Genomic DNA, 23,987 nt, shown 5'->3' on the forward strand with positions numbered 1-23,987 from the left:
TTATCAGAGATCTTATTAATATTAATAATTAATTTTTAAATATTCAAAAATTATTTTTCATTCGAAAAAAAGATTATTATTATAAATTTCCATTCAATGTGATTATTTTGTTTTTCTTATACTCTTATTTTTTTTTTTTTTTTTTTATTGTGATGCTATAAATTAATGATTCTTTTGATATGCAAAATACAAGGACAACAGAAATAAAATTCAATAGTTGGTATTTCTCATAACATATTCTTTTACAATACAATATTTTTTTTAGACAGTTCATCTACTTGTATGGCCTTCCAGTAATTCTCAGAGTAGAATATTTTATACCCATGAATCTAATTGTTTTCAAGGATTTATATACTCAAAAACCTTTTACTGGAATTCACCTATACAAATTTGGAGTAAAATTGTAATATATTTATCAAATGTAGTCATTATCAGTTGATAAAATTAATTTAAAAATAATCTTAAACTTTAATTTTTAAACTAGTACAGCATCATTTAAACGCAATTTTTTTATGAAATAAATTTTTAAAAGATGGTAACTTCAAAATAAAATTCACTTAAAAATAAAGAAAAGCCGTTTTTTTCTTTAAATTTTGGCTTTTAGAAATTAGCACTTTTTTATCATTTTTTTTTATTTCATCACTTTTAATTTTACTTAATTATAGGTCATTTACTTTAATAATTTAATTTTTTTTCTTTATTCAAGATAAGGAAGGTCTGAAAAAAATTGCGGTATGAAAAAAAGCCATTTGACAGCTATTAAGAGGCGAGAAACAAATGTATTAATAAATATAAGAAAAAGAATAAACAAAAAAACATAAAATACTTCCTACAAAATATGAACTAAGATTCTACGGTATCCTGTTAAAATTTTACTGAAGTTTTTCAATAAAGTTTTCTGCAAAAATACTTATAGTATCATAACAAATATTGTAATGCTATAACAATATATTTTAGCGAATTTTGAGTTTGTTTTTTAAAGGTCATTAACGATGTTAACATAAGATATAACAAAAAAATAAATAAAACATAAATTTAACAGAAAATACGTTGTCGGAAAAGCTCGGAAAAATTTACATTTACATCGGAAAGTTATATTATAAAAAGATGTTTGTAAAGTATTCCATAAATTTAAAAATTTATTTAAAAAAAAATTAATGAACCGGATCTTAGAGTAGGGCACACGTTAATAAAAGTAAATGAGAGTAGAGGATCTCTATCTTACACCCAGCGGTTACACGTGAACCGTATCATAGTCGATTATTCATATACCGAAAAAAATTTTTATCGATGATGAAATTGAATATTCGATAATGAAATGTAATATCATATTAAATTGTAATAATATCTAAATGAAAAATATTTTTTATCATCTATAAAGATGGTATAATTTTTGGTTAAAAGACTTTTCTGTTTAAGATTTATCGAGAAATTTACAATGGAATTATTAAATGAACTTCATCAACAGAGTAAAAGAAAATCATCAGAATTTGATGAAAAGTATGACTGGAATACCACAAAAAATATGAATTTAATTAAAAATTTCTTGATACTCTGAAGTTGACTTAAAAGTTCATTTATGTAGACAAAATTGTTAAGTGGATTGGTCCATCTTTATGAAAATGTTCATCATAATCAAAGATGAATTACTGTGTAGTTAAATCAGAGCTAGGAATGAGGGTTGTGTGGCGATCGGAAGCATCACAAGGCGGGTGTCTTTCCCGTTGCAGTTGGTATGTGTAGTTAAATGATGTTTCTAATAATGATGTAACAGCTGTAAGCACTATAGCTGTTTTATTGTTAAGCCACTGAGTTTTATTTGGGTATCAACTTCTAAAATCATTAGCTCCCATCTCATTGTTTAAACCAGAGGTTCCCAAACTTATTTTTCTCATAGACCACTTTCAAAATTTTGCTGGTTCCGATGGACCCCCTGCAGCTACATTTCTACCATATTTCCTCCAATTTCGCTTACGAATTATGAACCCCCAATTTTTGTCACGCCAACGTAGACCCCCATTGAGTCTTCGGTGGACCCCTGGCGGTCCACCTGGACCACTTTGGGAATCAATGGTTTAAACCATTTAAGTAATATATGTAAATTGTTAATGACAAAAAATAAATAAATAGACCCTGTGTTCAGATTCAAAGGGCCTTGGGATCAGCAGTCAAATACATCAAATATCTAATTTCCCAAAAAACTGTGAATTTACTAATCTTCTTTAATATGTAATTTTTGTTGCGTTTGGCTTTCATTCACTATTTCAGTGTACAGACTATTAAATATCTACAGCTAATAATCTCCTGAGCAATCAAGCTTAAGCCTCATTTTTGAGATATTACCATTCTCTCTTGTAATAACAAGATACCTGGTCTTGGTGTTCTTGTATTAAAAAACATTTGCTGATGACTTCTCAATTTACTTTGAATTTAATCTGAATTTTTATAGTTTATAAGCAACATTGTCTAGTATATAAGCTATCAATTACTGTATGCTGAAATGTAAAAATTTATTAGTTAATAACTAGTTGAAACATATGAAGCTGCATAAAGCTCCGAATTAGTCTTGGAGTCTTTAGCTATTAAAAATAGCCTTCCTCTAAATTTAGAAAGAAAAAGGTTATGATGTTAAGAAAACAAACTGGTCATATTTTCAGTATGTTATGTTCAATGCACAATTAAAAATATTTAACAAGTTCAGATAGTTCAAAGAAATTTGAGTATAATGAGATGGCTGTTTTGATATCTTCAAAATATACATACATGAATCCTGCTGTATAAGGCGTTAGTACATCTGCATATTGAATACTGTACCTCTATTTGGAATCATGAAAGATTGCATCTGATATGGTGGAGGCTGTCCAAAAAATGTTTTGGTGTGTGTGTGTGTTAAAGATGATTATTCCCTGGTGTGTGACAGCAGTTTATATGATACCCACTGTACATAAATAAGTATCAAATCACTTGTAAATAGACAAAACTTTCATCAAATTGAAATATATTAGCAATTACTTACATTGAAGTTTATCATCTAATACAAAGTTGGAAATGGGATTTTTACGGCTGAATAACAACTACATAAGAAACAATCATTGAGTTTCATAAGAATGATATAGTCGTTATTCAGCCATAAAAATCACATTTCCAAAATTTTTCTTTTCAAACACATTAATTCATTGTCAGAATTTCAATTTTTCCTATCCTATTATTTTTCTTTCTACTCATAAGTATAAGTAAATTCTTGTTATAAATAATTTTGCAGTCTTTTATGTAGCTTGTATGGATATTATGAAATGTTAAAAATCAGAGTACAAGGTTTTTAACCCGTGAAGATTTTAACCCATCAAGGTTTTTAATCACGTTCAGTCTTTTAGACCGGTTTACTTAGGTTCATCTTTCAGCAAAACACTGTATACTCGTATTATGCTTCCCCCCTGCCCAGTATCTTTCTATGAACTTTCCCACACCATAAATAACCCATTGTCTCCTTGATCAACTATTTCAGTGAATCTAAGCCAACTGGTCTGTTCATTCATATGCGACATTATTTGTTCCCAGTCTGATCGACTGTGTGCAACTTATAGCATAACCTATTAATTTGAAGTTTGTTTTTTACTTTGTGTATAATTTTAAGTTTCACAATAATTGGTCATATTATGATGGATCAAAAAGAAGAAGATTTCTAGACTTTTAGATTTCTAGATTTGTAGATTTTTAGCCTAGATTTCTAGGCTTTTAGAGAGCGTTGAAAAAGAAGAGAGGCGACAAGAAGAAAAGTGAAAATCCTGGAGCAATTCAGACACAACCTTTTATTGATGAGAGAGAAAACTTCCTGAACCTACTGATGAGTTGGCTTCTGATGACAATGTGAAAGACATTGAAGAAGTGCAAAAAGATCATACAAAATCTGAGCAATCTGCTAACAAAGGTTTTCTATAAGATCTGAATATTTTGGTTATAATAAAGAAACAAAATGAAGAGTACATTCCACTCCCAAAAATAGATACACAAGTGACATAAATTTAGTTTGATGTCTCCCTTCTATAAGAACTGAAAACAAAATTAATTCTTCTTCAGCACGGAGATTGTTCTTCACCAGTAAGATTCTAGATGACATTGTGCGATTTACTAATAAAGTATACAAAAATTTCATCCAAATTATACATGAGAAAGGGATGCTTATGATGCTTCAAGAGCTAAAATGTAATCACTTATCAGACTCCTTCTTATGGCAGCTGTTCTCAAGTTAACACATCAAATTTGTATGATCTGTGGTTACATGATGGAACTGGAGTTGAATTATTCCGCAACACAATAAATCAAAGAAGGTTCAAATTTCTCATCTGAAATATTAGATTTGATAACAGTGCAACAAGAAGAGATCACAGAATGTATGATAAACATTCTCCAATAAGAGATGTGTTTGACGGCGTGTTGGAAAAGTGTAAGACAAGCTTATCAGTGAGTGTAATAGACAATGGATGAGATGCTCAAATCTTTTAGAGGTCAATGTGCTTTTTGTCAATACATCAAGAACAGCTAAATACAGTATTAAAATTTTCATCCTCTCCTGTTCAAAAACATTTTATACCATGAATATCATAGTTTATGTGGGGCCCAAACTGATGGCCCACACAAAATAGACAATTCAGGACTGGCATTATGTCTAGACTTGTACCATAAGTGATACTAGAAGAAATGACAATTGGTACATGACAATTCCTTTGGCTGAACCAAGCTCCACCCTGTCAACTCAAGTTTATTTGTTTTAGGCGTATGAATTTAGTGTCTTACAGTCTAGTAAAAACAATGCATCATTCAGATGATATCGACCCAGAATCAAGTGATGCTCAAAAGCAACTTTTACAACTCTACTAAATGAGGAGTCAATTATGAGTTCAAATCATCATACACTGTATCAAGAACTAGTTCTTTGTCAGAACTATTTAGTTCAGCGTACTGTCCTGGCACCTAGAGTACAGAAACAAAATATCACACAAATACTAAGAATGGAAAAAGAAAGACCAGTTCCAAAGAAAGATGATGAAGGACCATGTTGCTGCATTCACAAGACTCCAAGAGAAACAGAAAATCAAAAATATTGTGTTCGGTTTGCCACTATAACACAACACCATTCTTATGTGTGCCGGGTGCCACTAATCCAGCTGAACCTGACAACAGCTCTTCAGATACAGATTAGAGATATCTCTACTCTATGGGCGTTTTATGCATATCTTGTTATGATGCGAGTTTCTATCATGAGTTTCCATTATTTATATTCATTTTATTCTTAGTAAGTTTACTTTTATCATAATTTGGTAACAATAAAAAGCATTACACCTGGCACGCAAAGTTAGTGATATCAAATTTTGTTGCTTTTTTCAACTTTTTTTTGCTTCATTTTATTTAGGTACATACAACTCAAAAGAACAATTGAACTGAACAATTATTAACATACAGTATCTGTCTTATGAACATAAATTAATAAACATGAATTTTGATTTTTATAACAATACAAAATCTACAGTGTTGAACAGTAAAATATACAAGTTACATAATAATACTATTTATTACATTCATTAAAAATATATTCACATTTTATACATAAACCTTCAATATAAATTATGCTGAAATACTTTTATTACAAAATCATGGATTTTTTTTAAATTTTATTGACAGGTACTTTATGTAATAACTTTTTTATAAATCTACAACCATCATCTATAGATTTAAATATACATATACATATATAATTAATATTGCTTATGATATGTCTTGAATTGTTTCAACTACATACAAGGTTACAGATATTTGAATCCATAGATATATTAGTGTAGTACAATTATTTAAATACCTATATTCATAAAAAATTATATAAATTTATATTTAAAAAGTATTAAAGAATACTAATATAATGAGAAAATATTTATTTTTCTTTCTTTTGTATTTCAATAGATTGTTGTCCTAATTCTGAAGTTAATTTGTGAATTTCAACAGCTCCTTTATCAGTACCTATTGCCTGAAATAAAATAATAAACATATTAATTAATTTTACTATAAATTCAATAAGAAAATTAATAGAGAAAATATACTATTCTCCCTGGTGCAAGTGTTTGTAAGGTGTCTGTCTCAGAATCCTACCCTGTAGATTCTCACAGTTAACTGAATACCAGTTTCAAGACCACTTTATATAAGTATATCAGTTGACATTTTATTGTACTTTACATCTTTAAATTTAGGAAATATTTTTTCCTGAAATGAAGCTGCAGAATCATCAGTTTATAATAAGGAGTGGGATTTAGAATCTATTTTGTGTTTTAATGAAATCAAAAAAAATTATTTAAATTAATTTTAAAGCATCTTTGCACCAAATAAATAACATATTAGCAATAGGTACAATTAAAAATAGACTCTAGAATGTATTTAAAGTACGTCTTTTTTGAATAAAATTGTCATAAAAGTTGATAAAATATTTCTGGTTAAGATTACTCATGAAAAGTTCAAAAGTTTAATCCACCAAGATAAATAATAAATATTTTATTATCACTATATAATTATATATCACAAATCACATCAAAAATGCTTAGGCGAATTACCGATTGAAATTTTTTTTTCCATACAACTTGAAAATTATTGTAAAATTCTTTTTTATAAATTAAGTTATAAAAATTGATCCAAATGAAGTATGTATACCCACAATTCAGTGATTTCCCTTCACAAAAAATTAATAAATAAAAAATAAAATTGGTTATTATTAGAAGTATACTTAAACATAATAATTGTAAGAAATAAAGTAATGATGCAAATATATTAAAGATATTAAATTGGATAAAGTAATTATTTTGGACATGTCATTTAATGAAGCATGCAAAATGACAAAATACGGTACAAATAAAAAAAAAAAAACAAAAAGAAAAATAATATAATTTATGGAGTTAAGTGTTTCTAAGATGTCTGTATCAGAATCCTATCCCGTAGTAAAAAATTAAAGGCTCCATTAAGATTCCTTTAAGTGGGGCAAATTCCTTTTTTATCTTTCCTTCTTTTTTTTCTTATTATTATCTTTTAAATAATAATATTTTGAAGTATAAAGTAGATATGGACTGTTCAGTGACAACTGAAATGCCACTATTAATACAATTTCCATTCAATTTGAAAATGGGTTATTAAATTTTTTATTTTATTTACATAAACTTGACACAAAATTGATGAAGTATTAACTATCTACACATAAGTTGGCACAAAAAACTACTAGCATTAAGTAAACATTTAGCAGGGTACTAGGTCGATTGAAAACATTGTCAGTTTAATGTAGATAATATTAATAACCAAACATAAATACGATGCTATTTAATTAATACTAGATTAGTATCCCAATTAGTATAATTATTTTAAAATAATTTAAATAATTTTTTCTACTCTATCTAGTACAATGATCAACCGAGATGGCAAGTTGGGAATACACTTGTCCTGTATCCTTTCCAGAATCCATCGATTTGTGATAATCTCTTTCTTTTTTTTTTCTCCCAGTAACAATTATATTTACAATTGGCTCTCCTGCGGAGCCATAAGTAAGTTTTCTGACAAAATCATGTGATAAGGGAGTGTTTGACTAAATATGGATGTTTCACAATTCGAATAGGGTGAAATAAACAAAGAAACAAAGCTCATAATTCAGTCAAGAATGATATTTAATAAAACAATGAGTGGACTGTAAATAGAATAGAATACGAATTTATACATGTCATAAAAAGACTTAAATAAATGAAATAAGTTACATAAAATAAAACAAATAAGATATAAGATTGTTAATGATGCCGCTAAACGGGCGAGTTGCATACACCGCTGATATTGGGCGAGAACTGACACGATCCGGCAGTCTGCGTGTATACCCCCACTACTTGCGTGACGTATATGCGCAAACATACCGGCCACCAAAATATATATTTTTGTATATATTTTTAAATAAAACATAGTATTTATCCAAAATGTTCAATGATAAACAATAAAATCATTGGTCAGATAATAAAATAAAATAATCACTAAAGATACAGGGACAAAAAAATAACACAACTGATAACCTTTAAATAGTTAAACAGAGTAAAATAAAATACACAAAGTTATTCAGGATTATCTGACACTGGTAATTTGCAAAGCTTATTGATCGATCTCTTAAAGACACCTTGATTATTATGTAATGTCACAACACGAACAAATTTGTCAGAACCAGGATGAGTCTCTTTGACTACAGCTAACTTCCATCGCAAAGGTGGTAAATTATCTACTTTGACGACTACGACGTCACCGACTTTGAGGTTGGATTGTTCAGTTGCCCACTTCTGGCGTTGTTGAAGGGAGTTCAGGTAATCAGCTGACCATTTCTGCCATATTTGTTGAGTCATTTGCTGGTCTCGTTGCCATCGGTTCAACCTGTTAACAGCTAAGTCAGGATCAGAAATTGCTGTTAAGGGTTCTCCTATAAGGAAATGTCCTGGAGTTAGATAGAATATTTCTAGAGGATTGTCTGATAATTTGGTTAAAGGTCTTGAATTGAGACAGGCTTCAATCTGTGCTAATAAGGTAGTAATTTCTTCAAAGGTTAAGGAATTATTTCCAGCTACTCGGCGTAAATGATATTTCAACGATTTAACGATAGCTTCCCACAGCCCGCCAAAATGTGGTGAGTGGGGAGGTATGAAATGCCATTGACAAGATTCAATCGTTGACCAAGTTGATGAACATTTTTTGATCCAGAAAAAACTACACTAGAATCTGTCCATAGATAAATTTTGTTAAATTCAATGAAAATTGTTTCCATAATTTGTTTTATCAAACGAGAAAGTAGAAGAGCTACACAGAGCTCTAAACGCGGCAGTGATATTTGCTTTAAAGGTGCCACCTTAGATTTTGCAGTTAACAATTTAACAGTAACCTTTCTTGATTCGTCAATACACCGAATGTAAACGCATTCACCATAGGCTCTTTCGGAGGCATCTGAAAAGCCATGAAGTTGGATATTGATATATTTTTCATGTGATAAAACCAATCTATCGATCTTTATTTTATTTACTAAAGGAAGCTGACAGTTAATATTCTTCCACGATTCTTCCAATTGTTCTGGTAGTAGATCATCCCAGCCAAGGTTTGCTTGCCAAATGCGTTGCATAAATATTTTACAAACTATAATGGTGGGTGCTAACAATCCTAAAGTATTACATTTGATGAAATGATTACTATAACGTTTCTTTTAGTAAATTTCTTGTTGTTGAATAAATTTTCTATTCTGAATTTACTATCTATTTGAAATTGCTCGTTAGACGGTTGCCAAAATAAACCTAAACTCTTTACGGTGTCGCTACAATCAAAATTTAAAGAATGAGGCGTCTCCCGAAATTCTGGTGGAATAGTTTCTAAAAGTTTACTTGAGTTAGTTGACAATTTTCTTAACGGAAAACCTCCCGACTCCAATAGTGCTTCAAGGTCTCTTTGAAGAGAAATGGCTTGATGTAAGTCTTCTGCTCCAGATATACAATCATCAATGTAAAAATCACGCTGAAGAATCTTTGCGGCTTGAGAATAATTGTCGGCGTCTTCAAAGGCAAGTTGCCTTAAACATCTGGTCGCTAAAAACGGCGCTGATGCAGTCCCATACGAGACAGTAGTTAATTTATACTCACGCACAGGTTCATTGCTAGATTTTTTCCACAGTATACGCTGAAGGTTGTAGTCACCAGGGTCTATCCTTATTTGGCGATACATTTTGCTAATATCGGCTATAAATGCGATTTTGTGTGTACGAAACCGTAACAAGATAGCGCATAAATCTTGTTGAATCGTAAGACCTACTCTCTGTAGATCATTTGATGAAATACTGTTGCCAGTTTTCGAAGATGCGTCAAAAACCACCCGAGTTATGGTTGAGGTTCTTAAGGTTTTAAAAACGGCTTGATGCAGCAAATAGTAACATGATTAATTATTGTTAGGTGGTTCGGCTAATTTCATATGACCTAAGGATTCATATTCATTAAGAGACTTATGATAATCTTTCTTTAAGTGATTATCACGGTTCAGTTTTTTCTCTAAGAAATTTAGTCTTGATTGAGCTGTAGTTTTTGACTCACCGAGAGCCGAATGTTCTTTAATTAACGGTAACTTTAGAATAAAGCGGCCAGTTTCATCTGGTAAGGTATTTTCAACAAAATGTTTTTCACAGAGTTTCTCATCTTCTGACCATCTGCTGACTTCCTCTATTTGGCAAAATCTCTGCATTTGTTGATCTGGTGATTCTCTTTGTAATGCAAAAAAAATTGTAATTAGTTGAACTGGACTTATTTGAACTGGGTGAATATTCACCGCTAACGATCCATCCTAATTCGGTATTTTGAAGTCCAATATGAAATTTCAAGCTGTCATAAATCACAAAATATTAATTTCAGCATCAAATAGTCCACAAAAACAAATATTAATAACAAAGAATAAAAAGAAAAAGAAAAAAAGAATTGGAGGTAACAAAGAAATTAGATACGACACCACTAAACTTGACAGTATTAGATTCCAAACTGTTACGCAGACCATAGGTCGAGTAAATGGGCACATCTCAACCGTCGGACGTCCCTGCTGTTATAGAGTAGTTTAATTGCAAAGTGGTTTACATGATTTTCAAGCCTCTGCAGGTATTTGACACTGCGCTGCTGTGCAGTCTCATGAACCGACAGGAGCTCCTGATAATTGTAAATCTCATCATTCCGCGTGAACCATGGCCTTCGGCAATTCCTCGCTATTTTTTCTGGAATCGTTGTATAATTTCCACATTACTAGTACTAGCCGTTCCCCATAATTCTACACCGTACGTCCAGATTGGACGCAGGATAGCCTTATAAATTAAGATTTTCTTGGATAATGTGATGCCTGAATTCCTCCGTAGCAGCCAGTGAAGTTTCTTGTACCCTGTGTTCAGCTGTTTCCTCTTCATCCTCATGTGACACTTCCAGGTCAAACACCGATCCAGGTGAAGTCCCAGGTACCGCACAGTCTCCGTTTGCGGGATCAAGACACCATCGAAGTACACACCGGGACATTCACCCATCCGCATGACAAATGTGACGTGCCTCGACTTACCTTGTTTAACCTTAATCCTCCACTTTTTCTCCCATGTGCAGACACGGTCTAGCGCCATTAGTAAGTCCTGCGATGCTAGGCCAGTGTCTTTGTTAACGGCTAGGATACCAGTGTCATCGGCGAACGTGGCGACGATGCAATCATCCAGGGCAGGGATGACCGCAGTGAATATGGAATACAACACAGGGCCCAGCACAGAGCCCTGAGGGACACCCGACCCAATCTCAAAGAATCTTGAAAACTCATCATTACATTTCATCTGAGCAAAACCCCCCCTCAACGCCCTGTTGAATGTCTAAAAACGCTGCAGAGCAGAATTTCCTCTCCTCTAGTCACCTCCTTTCTTATTTGACTCACACATAAGTAAAGCATTGTTAATGAATCCTTTATTACAGCCAGCATGAACAATTATTAATAGTGAGCCCTTGAAAACTGGTGTTTTCAGTCCCTCATGAAGGTTTCTTGTGTCTACCCACAATTTTGGTGTTCCATAACTACTGTGATTGGATATATGTGTATACAATCGGTCTTACTTCTCTGCGAAACAGGTAAATTTGTCAAAGAAATTTCATTCTTTGCATTTTAATGTCGTGCAGTTCTATCAGTATTTTCCAGTTTAATTCTGTTATTTTTTTCTTCTAAATCCCACTTTACATAATATTTTTCTTAAAGAGTTCACTTCCTTTAAAATTAATTTCACTTTCGCGAGCTTTTTGAATAATTCTCTTCACAGTAGGAACGCATTTTTCTGTTACATACATAAAATTTATTTATTAAATGCCTCAAAGAACCCATGTCAAATGAATCTAAATTTCCCACATGGCTGGGGGGAGGCGATTTACACGTTTTCTCGGCAAAACGAACACGGATGGCTTCTCAGTTTCATTTGATTTCCCATCTCCTATAATTCTTTGGACTGCTCATTTTGATAATTTTGTACCTTGAACAACCGTATTCAGCACTTCAGTTTTTCTTACTACTCAGGTTCTGGCATTGTTTTGCAAAAAGAAATTGTAAACATTGAATACAATTTCCCTCCCCTGACTATGAACTACTGTACTTTTTCCTCCTAACTTTGGAATTTTAAAAGAAAATAACTGTATTAAAATATTAAAAATTAACATGACTGAATTTATGACAAAGCCTTAAACAAAAACACCCACAATAAATAGTAAAAATAAATCATTAACAGCTGAGTAAAATATATACCGCAATATATGTTTAACAACTTCCGGAACATAATTACAAGCAATGTGTAACATATGATTCTTCACAGGATAATGAGTAGAGTAGATCAAAAATAAGAAAATGAAATTCTTAGAATTGCTTGTTGTGTTTACAACAATTCTTATGTAGCACTTTAGTCATGTATGATTTTATCATTATTAGTTGCTATACAACAGGAAGTAGGCCTAGATCAAAACATCAATATATAATTTAGAATAAAACTGAACATAAGCTACATCAAGTTTAAGAAACCTGTTTTTTATACATTATCATACTACAAAAGACATTTTGAAATTGACAGTTGGGCAGATGGAAGCATGGCAGATGGAATGGGACACCACAACTAAGGGAAGATGCCTGTACAAGTTCATATGGGATCTGAGGGGATGGTATGCCTCGAGTTCGTTTTTAAGTGTAATAGGTGCTCACCAACCATGTTAATTTGAACCAATATCTGTTTAGGTTCCGCTGGCAGCTGGTAGCTGTGCGTCTCCAGGGAGGTCCAGTCAAATGAACATCTGATTATTGACTGCCCTGATCTTGGGCAAGGGGCGCCAGAGACCGGGCACACTGGAACTTAGAGGTCAAGGGGAAAACTGGCCACTCACAAGCGGCGAGTCAATGTGGCGAGAGCCGCATTGTCAGACCGTGTAAGAGTTCCTTGATGCGGTTCTTATGTTCAACTGACATCAGTAGTTTACTTAAGAGAAATACTCCTAACATACTGCTGTGGGAAGCTAATCTTGAGATATATGGCTGACCACCAGTCAATTAGGGCTCCAAGCAGAAATATGATGGACAGGTACTTGCGGGCATTCAGCGACCTAGGAGTGGCAGCAAATTTCTGTCTTGACAAAGCAAATTTTAATTTATGGTTGTCATATATATTTTTAGTAATTGACAGTGTGCGCCTACCCATTTTAGTAAATATATGACAAGTGAGCGGTTGCGACAGGTAAGTTGGAGGTGTATGACACCACGCTTAGTCCACTCATGTTGTTAGGTAAGCTCTTGGAGCTATTTAGGGCACTGATCACTAAATTGTTTCGAGGCTCAGTAGCCGTTTGTTGCACAGACATTTGGTTTTATGCTTTAGGGTGACCGAATGGGGTGGTGGCAGGAGAAATGCCAGGCAAACCATATACATATACATTCACAAAATATGGAAGCCTTTGTTTGTTCATATGGACATAATACTCTTATATTACTAAATTCAGTTCAAGCACAGATTTATTTACTTATCAAAATAAGGTGAAAATACTAAGTAAAAATTAAGTAGTTTAATTACTTTCTTCCAGTAAAATTATTATGTGATGTAGGAGAAGTAAATTTAATAGAAAATTCTGTACATCGTAATACAGGCATCTATAACAATCTACTTTCTATCCTCTTTTCTCAAAAGTAAGATCTCAAACTTCCATCATTTATGTAAGCATATTTAGAATAAATTGGTTGAAACATTGTAAAATAAAGTAAGGGACAATGAATAAAGTAAGGAACTGTAGAATTAAAATGTATTACCAAAAATTGCGTCTCTTTATGAGGAGAAATTTGTATTGTAGAGACCAAAGCATTATTCATTGGTACAGAAAATAATGGAAATATATCACTTTTACATAAATCCCAGATATGGAGGCTGAAACAGAAAATATAATATCTCAGGAAGATTATAACAAATTATATCACCAAAGTTGAAGTTAATATTTGTGAAACAACTGTGCTGAACATCAGCTCAGCTATTTATATGATCTCTTTTACTGGATTATTTTAACAACAGAAAACAAACTAAGAAATACTTCATAGACAACTGTAAATTGTCCTGTGACATTTCCTATGATATTTCTGCTTACCTCTTAAGTATTCAGGAATTCAGGACTTATTAAAAGCAATGATTTTTTTTGTCTTTGATATTATTTATCCATTTCCTACATAAACTGGTTATTTTCATTTGATTTTTAACTTTTCATCTTTATAGATTAAAGAAATTTATAGGTTACCGCCAGTATAGGTTTTATAGATGAATGATTTTCATCAATAAGGAAGTTAAAAATTCAGTTTAGCAACTTTAAATGCATACCTACAAATAATATAACTTAAAAGCAAGTTGTCTCGAATTATATTTGTTTATTTTTGCAGTTTTCAGACTAGAATTATTACTTTTCCTAAATATCTCATATTTTCAGGATTTCTTAATGCATTCAATCTACCCTGATCTTTTTTCATATATTTATTTGATAAATCAATAAATCAAATTTTAGCTTAATGTAACTTCAGCTAAATTAGCTAAAGTTTTTTTTTTTAAATATCCTTATCTGTTAATATTAGCTTTGACAATATATTTTCTATTACTCTATAAATAGGATAACTTCTTACAACGCAGCTAAATTCCAAACAGCATTGATGCTAACATTTTTTTTCTAAGAATAAAACTTGACAATAGATTTTAATATGAAACTCAAAATGAAAATAACTGCAACACAATTTTTGCTGAAAATTAACATGACCATAATGTATGGTTAATGTAACTAGTGATTTTTTACATTTAAAACAGTGAAACTAATTATTTAATGACCAACACTAAATACTTTAGACAAAGTTTATTTGATAATTCAATTTTATTTTGTTATATTTCAGTTTTCATTAACATTGTAGAATATTCCATTTTTACCTTGTTAAAATGTAAATGCTTGCAGAAACAATTTATTTAATAAAAGCTTATATTCACACTCAAGTTAATTATTCTTTTTTCCATTGATAATAACTTCAGATTCAGATTTTTATTGTTTGGTTGATGTAGAAGTTTTAATTAATTCTGCTAGGTAGTAAAATATACTCCAACACTGAGAATTCTTTATAAGGTTACCAATAAATATGGAATATAGTATATTTTATTATATTATATATTATATTATATTATTTTTTATCATTAATTTTAGTTATATTTAATTATTAAAATTTTATATAACTTTTTTTTTCTTAAATCATGAAAGTTGCTGATTACTTTAGGATATTCTAATTTATTTGGGTAAGCTTTAATAAAAGATTATACCATGAATTTTCATCCAATATAAAAAAAACTCCAGCCCTGTGAAGAGACCACTGCAAACTGATGATCGCTGGACCAGGATTAGCAACTGTTCCAGCTACATCAACTAATGGGAATTCAAATCTGTTTAGATAAAGTCGCACACGTCCTCCATTAGTTCCAACCTAAGTTTGAAAGAAATGAACTGAATATAGTATACACTTAACTATTATTACATAACTTGAAAAAGGATATATTTACATATCAGTACCTCAGAGAGAAAGGATAAAAAGTCTCAAAAAGTGAATTTCATAGGAGAGCCAAATAAAGATTTTTCCCCATTCATTTTTATCTGATTTTTCTTTTATACTATTGTCTTTAATTTTGTATCATAATTTTTTTATATAATTTAATTTTTTTTCCTTTTTGAAAATATTGAACACTGTGTCTTTTTCCAGATTACAACTCGGTTTGGTTATGAAATGTAAATAAAGCACTATGTTCCTTCATCTTCATAATCACTGTTACAAAATGAGAATTTGCAAATTTATTTAATGCTAAAGGAGTTTCATTTTCTTCTCTAAAAGTAATAAAAATATATTATTAAAAATACAATAATGGAAAATATTTTTAAAAAAGGAATTATATATTATAGTCATAAAAAAATGTTATTAATGACAAAAAAGAATAGCATTAAGTACAATAAATATTTTAATAATCATAAAGAATCATAGAAAGATAAAATTTGATAAATTACAAGTATTGTTGAAAATACCTTCAAGATAACAAAAAATACTGATTTCATAATAATCGCAAAAAAATTTATATAATAATATGTTAAAAAAAAAAATTGTTCTATACAACCATAGAAATATGAAATTCACAGAAATATTACACAATGAAACATTCAACACTTGTGTAATGAAAAACCAATTTCATAAATACTTTTAGATTATTCAAAATCATCATCTGCAGGAAATTGTCATGCATTATGTTTATGTTACAGACTCCTATACTAACGTATGACATTCACTTGGCAGGAATTGTAACAGTGACATAAAATATCATTGTATGTTTTAAAAGAAATTATTTGGATTGTTCTATGTCAAAGGAGTGAGAAAGTATTGTCTAACAAAAAACATACCAAAAGGTTCTTTTTTTTTATTTGCAACCGGCAGGCATTAAAATAACTATAGAAGTTTCTTATCAGTATATAATTTTCTGTAAATAAAAAATTTTAGTTTGTTACACAAGAAATTTAAATCTAATTCTGTATTATACACTTTATATTTACTGAACTTTTTAGAAATAACTGTTGCCAATCCAATGAATTAAAGTAATTAATTCCTGAGCCTTTCTTCTTTTCAATAACTTGTACTTAATCGCTACGATAAATATCTTAATTCATGTGGCGATTATATAGAGAAGTAGTATAAGGAATGTAGTTTAAAATACAAAATATTTATAAAGTTTTCAGAATAAATTTTTTTTACAATGAAACATTATTTACTTTAAATAGATGATTATTCAACAAATGCATTTTTATTTACCCATTTAAAATAAGATATGTAACTCTACTTAATACTGTAATTTATTTTTATTACATTTCTTTCTCGCATAATATTCTTTGTTAATTACTTTTTTAATGCAAGTGCTAATTAATTGTTTGCAGGTTTCAGACAGTGACAGAGTGTTTTCAGACAGACTGAAAGTGTTAATGACATTTTACTTTCAAGTTTAACATTTATCCTACCGTATAAGAAAGATTGATTGTAATGTGTGATCAAAACAAGATGTAAGCATGTGTGTCTTATTCTCAAAAATAATGATTATAAGTTAAATACCATATAAACTGAAATAGAATATTGTAGAATTAATTATTGCATGTTGAGACAAGTTTTAAATATCTAAAAGCAAAACCTATTCATAATATAATAAAATTAAAAACTAAATATAATTTTGAATGATAACAACACTACATTATAGTCTCCAACTAATAGTCATGGTAATAATTATTAGTTGGTGTTATTATGGACAGAGAGTTACTCATAGATAATTTTAACATTTCAAAACCATACTGTCACATTGAAGACTGTAATCTTGCCCTAAAGATGTCGTCAACCTCTCTTGTCACAAGAGAATTAGTCCTGAGTTAATGCTGTTGTAGACCCAAATTACTAAAGCACACCTATGATGCACAATAAAATTCCATTGATGCATATCAGTCACTCATCCTATTAATACACTGGATCTTAAGTTTGGGTAATTACTACTTAATGAAAACCAAATAATCATCCCTTTCTGTATCTAAACAAATAAATAATTATCTAATTTAATTATAAAATCATAGAGTCTAAATGTACCTTAAGATATTTTTACAGAAGGCACACAAGCATAATTTTTTTAACATGGCAATTCAAAAAAATATTGAATAAAACCTTTCCTTACAAAGTATCATTTTCAAAGTCAGACACAATCTGTTTAGTCCGGTGTTTGATGGTAAAAATAAACTGCAATTTAAGAAGCACCTTCCATATGTCGCGAAGAGGGCCTGTAATGTCTTCTTCGGTATTCGACATGTGGTCGGTCAATCCTGATGTTTTGTTTTATAAATGATGTTTTTGTTGTTCTTCTTCTTTGTTTTGTTTTGTTTCAATGTATTGTTATTGTACCGTGTAATATTTTTATGTTTCGTGTTGTGTGTTGAACTCACTTTTACGTAATTTCAATCCTTAGAAACCACCCCTTATGATGAAATTTTAAAAAAAATCAAGTTTTCAACAGTTTGAAATGTTTTAATGGTGCATTTATAATGAATTCAAATCCCTTTACTGTTTATAATATAATTTATGATTTATTACAACATTTCAAACCTTAATAACCACCCCTTATGAAAAAAATTGTTAAAATTATGGATGTAAGCGTTTTGTAGCTTATAATCAATTAAATGTGTAGAATAAACATTGTTCCATATTCTGAAACATAATTTATGATTTGTTACAACGTATGGAACCCTTAGAATGACAAAAAAATTCTTAGTTTTCAACAGGTTAAAATGTTTTAATGGTTTATTTATAATTAATTATAAACTTTTAAAGTTTTTAATATAATTTATAATCTACTGCAACGCTCCAAACCTTACAAACCGGCTTCCTAATTAAAATTTACATGCTTCGAAAATTTCACCCAAAAATTTCAATTGGATTTTCAACGATAACTTCCTTAATTTTTAAGCTATCCAATCTATCAAAAAAACATTTTGCATGGAATTTTAATGGTTATTAGGCATGTAAAATTCAAATTCCTTGGGCCCTTCGTTTTTGGAATTTATGGTTTAAAGGGCTTAGGCGTGGTCTTCGCACTCAAATGCAAATTTCTAACGGTGATATCTCAATCAATTTTTATTCTATAGAAATAAAAAAACACAGTTTTCATTAAAAAAAAGAAAACAGAAAATTTGTACTTAGTATTTTTTTACGTATTTTAGTTTTTTAATTATGAAAAAATGAAGTTTATTAAGAAATTAAAAATTTTTTTAAAATTTGAATCGACCTTTTCTTTCAAATCTAGTTATGTCAAACCCCTCAAACTTCTAGAACATATTGTTTGTACTTAAATAAAGTAAATTGTAAAAGGATTACGTCCAATTTCAATTCTTGCGGAAAAGTCATTTCTTTCATTGCTGAATTTTTCTCCGAAAAAGGAAGACAACCCCCTTTTATTTTCATCATAACTACGTTAGTTTTCATGCTATTGACTTTTACCAAAGCTAATTTTAAAGGTCTTTTTAAGTACTTTGAAAATTACAGTATAAAAGTTTCCGTTTTTCCGTTATTTAATGTTGAAGGGTTCGAATTCAGTTTTCGTTGAACAAAAAGTTACCTTCAACGAGGCATAATTCGGTTCGTGTTGCATCTACAGAAATAAATAAAAAATTTAGTATCTTCGTTACTCCAAAAGTTTCATTTTTGCCAATATTTTTTTCGATAAAACGTAAGGTTTTTGAGTTATTCGTGAAAAATCAACATTTTCATTCAACCACGAATAATTCAAAAAGTATTGACTACAAAAAATTTTTATAAAACTTTTTTGCTCAGAATTTATTCCTAAATCGATTTCTGTGGTTATTTTGAATGTAATAATTTCTACTCATGAGAAGGGGTGGCTTCCACTCCCAGGGTAAAAGCACACATCAGCACTATATAACTTTTGTTCTTTGAGCTAATTACTGTCTAAATTTCATGCAAATCGGTTTTGTCCAAAAGAACTCTGAGCGAAAAACCGTCAAACACTAGACTAGATTCTGATTAATGAAGCAATTCTGTTAATTTTTCTACATTCTGTCTTATCCATCAGTATTTTCTTATTAAAATCTTAATTTAGTTATTTTCCAACTGGAAATTTCATTGATGTCATATATTTCTCAAAGATTGGATAAAAACGATAAAAATGTAATTCTTCCTTACTTACTTACCAGAAACATAGGATTCCCATCTGGTGATGGTTCTACACAGAAGATGTATCTTCTGTAATTAAAATAAATACACTTGTACAGCAAATTATCTTAGGCTAGTTTTATTATTATATCTCGTATAAAAAGCAAGTGTAGGAAATGTCTCAAACTTGGTTCTTACTCTTCTTCAAAACAGTAGAAGATATTACTTCTCAAATTTGATTCACCATAAACTACTCCAAAATATTGTATTAATTATTAGAATATTCAGTGAGAAACTGCTGTTATGTTATAGTAAATTCTCAGACATTCAGAGATTGTCCTGTTAACTGAAATTTATGCATTTTTAATCAATGATCCATGATGACTTTTAAATCACTTTTAATAATAATCATTCCATCAAAGACTAAATGTATACAGATTTACTAGATGCCGTTCGGCATCTAGTTGATGTTGTCCCTCCAACATCTTTCAGCAGCCAAAAAAGAAACATTTTATTTTTTTGGTCTGTCCTTTTTCTGACATGTCCAACTACCAAGAAATGTAAATGTTGAAAGTTTTATCACCTTCAAGTGTGAGAAAAATAAACTACCGTTTGTTCAGAGCATATATGTACTGAAGGTATAATAAATTACAATCATTACAGTCAAAGATTCACTATTACAGTCATCTACCCATTAGCATAATAATTCACACCTTTGGTTACAGTTACATGTTGAAATGCAACATATGACTATGATATAAATAAAGAAGAAATTGTTATTTGTTTTATACATTGTATTGAGTGTAATATTGTTTGTAGAGTAAATATTTATTGTCAGTGTAACTGCAGTCTGAAGGATAGTAACTGTATATTATGTTTCAACAGTTATGTTTTTAATTTTAATTGTTATCAACTTCTTTTACTGGTTTACTATGATTATAATCAATAATATTAAATTGAAAATGACTTGATAGCATTTATGAAATAGAGTATTTACTCTTAAAGTTATGTATGAGTAAAATAAAATACATTTAACTACCTAATTTAGTTCTATATATCAGAGGCTAACCTAATTTAGTTTTTCCACTAGGCTGAATGCAGTGAGCTACTAAATCAACATTTGTTCCAATGTAATTATCCTAAATTGAAGCTTTGTGTCAAATGACCTGTAATATAGATAAAAACAAAAAATACTTTTTTTAAGATTATTTTTAATATATCAATTATATTATACACCTATTCTTTTGCTTATATATTCTTGTTGATATAGATATTATTTAAAGTAAAGGAATCATGCAATCTTTTTCATTACTTTAAATTACATAAATGTTGTCGCTTGTTTTTTTGTTGTTATTTACTGTAGTCACTTCCTTCAATAATAAATTTGACATTTTTTTTGTATTTGTTTCTTAATCTCTTTCGGAATATCACTGAATGACCAGCCACACTTTCCTTACTCTTTTTGCTCAAAAGATTTACTGAAACTGAGGTTTTTTTTTGTGAAAACACTTAAAAAGCTATTTTTATATTAATAAGTCAAATTGTAGCACATCAAATTTAAAAGCCTGTCCTAAATATGTTTTACTGGTTTTTTAAATGGTTATTACTATTGCAGACTGTCCAGTCTAGAGTTTAAGATATTTCCAATTATACAAAGTACAAGGTATTCAAATTAAAAGAGGCCCCATAATTAATTTAGTCTCTAAATAATAATTTATTGGCAACACATACACAATAATTTACAGAAGGTGTTGAAAATTATGTACATCTACTTCTATACACTTATCAACACATTTGACCATATTACTCCTTGATAGCTGCACCCTGTTCATTTCCTAGATAACATTGGTAATGTTTCCTAAATTCATGCAGGGTGCATGGATTGTTCCTATAGACAATTTCTTTTAAGTAACCCCTACAGAAAAAAGTCTGAACTAGTCAGATCAGGGGGTCTTGGTGGCCACAATCCTTTAGAAATGATTCTTCCATTGAAAAAATCCTGTAGCATAGTAGAGCAAGCTGTTGTTGATGTTCTCTTGTTGCAACCAGCAGTCATACTCATCCTCTTGCACCAAGACTATGAAATGTTGGACAATTTCTTGGTGGACTCCATTAACCACAGTTTTTTTTTCTTCAAAAACTACAGTCCTATTATTCATCATCTTGAAACTGTACACCATACACCTACTTTTTGGAGATAGGAGAGATTAAAAAAAAATGTACAGGTTTTCAGTTCCCCAGGTTTGGTAGTTTTGACTATTCACTCACCCACCAAGCTGAAATCATGCTATATCTCTGATAACAATTTTTCTGAAATTCCAATGTTGCCTCTAATGAAGTTCGTGATCCATGACACTAGTGAACCCTTTTAGTATAATATCAATTATTATCGATATGGATAACATTTCAGCACCCATTCCTTCCATAAACAAAAAAATAAAAATAAATATAACTGCCATTAAACAATTACCTACCCCATAAGAGAGACTCAGCAGCAAAGAAATTTTTCTATGTTCTGCAGTTAGTAGGGAGATAAATAAATCACCTGCTATCTTTGCGTTCCAGCAATCTCCAGACTGCAGTGTGGGCTGAACCTAGTGAAGAAATGTTCTTTTCTGGCTTAGTCTCCGCAAAAATTTATAGAGAGATCTTCTGAATTTCACTTTAATGTCCTATACAGTCTTTGCCATTAAAACTGACCTGTATCAACATGTTTCTGGTCCAACCTTGAACTTGTTTCACCAATTTTTTTAACAAACGAAATAACACTTTATATTGGTGATTCCTTTTCAAATCTCTCCCTGTACATTCACAGACAAATAACATGAGATTTCGTCTGTAAATAAGTTTTCATCACAAATACATGTTCTTCAACAGTTAACCACATTTTAATAAACAACACACAATTAATTAACAATACCAACACAACGACCCACAAACACACAATAATAACACACGACGTTGTTCAATGTTCAATGCAGAGTGACAATACTCAAATGTGTAAGTAATAAACAGTCCTCACTATTCCAGTTCCAGTTTTACCAACATCCTCCACATTATATTATCCTTCTAACATCAATATATGAATTTTAACAAAAATATGCATTTAGTGAAAACCACTGAGTGATGGGGCTTCTTTTAAGTTGAACATTCTGTATATTCCCATTTATTTCTTGGAAAACCCATATGTCACAAACTGTTTTATAATTCATTAAGACCTTTAGAATTTTTTTCTTTCCATATTTTAATCATACAATTTTTCAAAACTCTGCAATAAATTTGTATTGGTTTATTAATGAATTTTAGTTATACATATTCTACAAAACTTGAAGATGTTACCTTCCCAATTACAGCCCTTAAACTCTTTAAATAACTTACAATAATTTACTCTTTCTCCAGATACTTACAAGTTTCTCCATAAATTAGAAATCCACAAAATCAAATTGTTTTCAAGTGATAAAAGACTATTCCTATATTACTTTTAGTGCAACCATAGACAAAAAACACTTTTCACAGAGTTAAGAAAGGGATTAATATTTTCAATGCTTCTGTGACTAAATTTCCATATTCATTTCAACGAGCAAGCCGAAACGTATCTAAATCTTCAGATGTGATTTGTAGATGTAACGTTTTATCATTTATATCAGCTGATCGTGAATATCAACTGGTAACTTACCAGCTGTAACAACATTTTCACTAAATGGTTTCAGTACACATTTGTTCAAGAAATTATTTTTTTCTTCCAGGAAATACTCTGCAGATTGAATTTTTAGCATACATAAATGAATCTTCATGCTATCCAAACTGTGGCGAATTAATAGTGTCTTCTTCATCCAAATTTTTCTCAGTATAATCGGAAGTAAGTGGGAACATATCAAACTTTTTGCTTTGAAGGTGAATATTCCAGATATTAAACTTCTTAATAAAGCATGAAATTTGTCATTAATAAAATGTTTTTGTACGTCCTTATAAATTCACATTCAAATCATTAAATGACAAAATATATCAGCTAAGTAAGCCAATAGAAACATATACTAGAATGGACTTTTTTTATACTGGAAAAATATTATTAATTCATCTCCAATAACACTTTTCCCTGTGATAATTGATAACCATCTGACTTCTGTATGGAAAAGAAGAGATTTTTTTGGCCATTTTATCACATAGCTTACAAACAGCCT

The 23,987-nt window shown here is 30.3% G+C and overlaps 1 protein-coding gene across 1 annotated transcript; it reads right to left on the reverse strand.

Moving 5' to 3' along the window:
- Nucleotides 1-5,926: 5,926 nt before the first annotated feature.
- On the reverse strand, nucleotides 5,927-23,600 carry LOC142325750 (cytoplasmic dynein 2 intermediate chain 1-like). Its single transcript, XM_075367780.1, has 5 exons — nucleotides 23,483-23,600; nucleotides 19,845-19,876; nucleotides 15,395-15,555; nucleotides 13,867-13,981; nucleotides 5,927-6,019 (listed from the first exon to the last, which is right to left on the reverse strand). Exons 1-5 carry the CDS (start codon nucleotides 23,598-23,600, stop codon nucleotides 5,927-5,929), a joined length of 519 nt encoding a protein of 172 aa, XP_075223895.1.
- Nucleotides 23,601-23,987: the final 387 nt, after the last annotated feature.

The sequence above is a fragment of the Lycorma delicatula genome, chromosome 5 (genome assembly GCF_047948215.1).
Source record: "Lycorma delicatula isolate Av1 chromosome 5, ASM4794821v1, whole genome shotgun sequence".
Lineage (NCBI taxonomy): Eukaryota > Metazoa > Arthropoda > Insecta > Hemiptera > Fulgoridae > Lycorma > Lycorma delicatula.

Coding starts and splice junctions, on each gene's coding strand:
- LOC142325750 (XM_075367780.1), bottom strand. CDS start 23,600: ATGAAGATTCATTTATGTATGCTAAAAATTCAATCTGCAGAGTATTTC. Junction 19,877..23,482: donor TGAAAATGTTGTTACAGCTG/GTAAGTTACCAG, acceptor TCTTCTGTGTAG/AACCATCACCAGATGGGAAT. Junction 6,020..13,866: donor ATAAAGAGACGCAATTTTTG/GTAATACATTTT, acceptor ATTTTATTTCAG/GCAATAGGTACTGATAAAGG.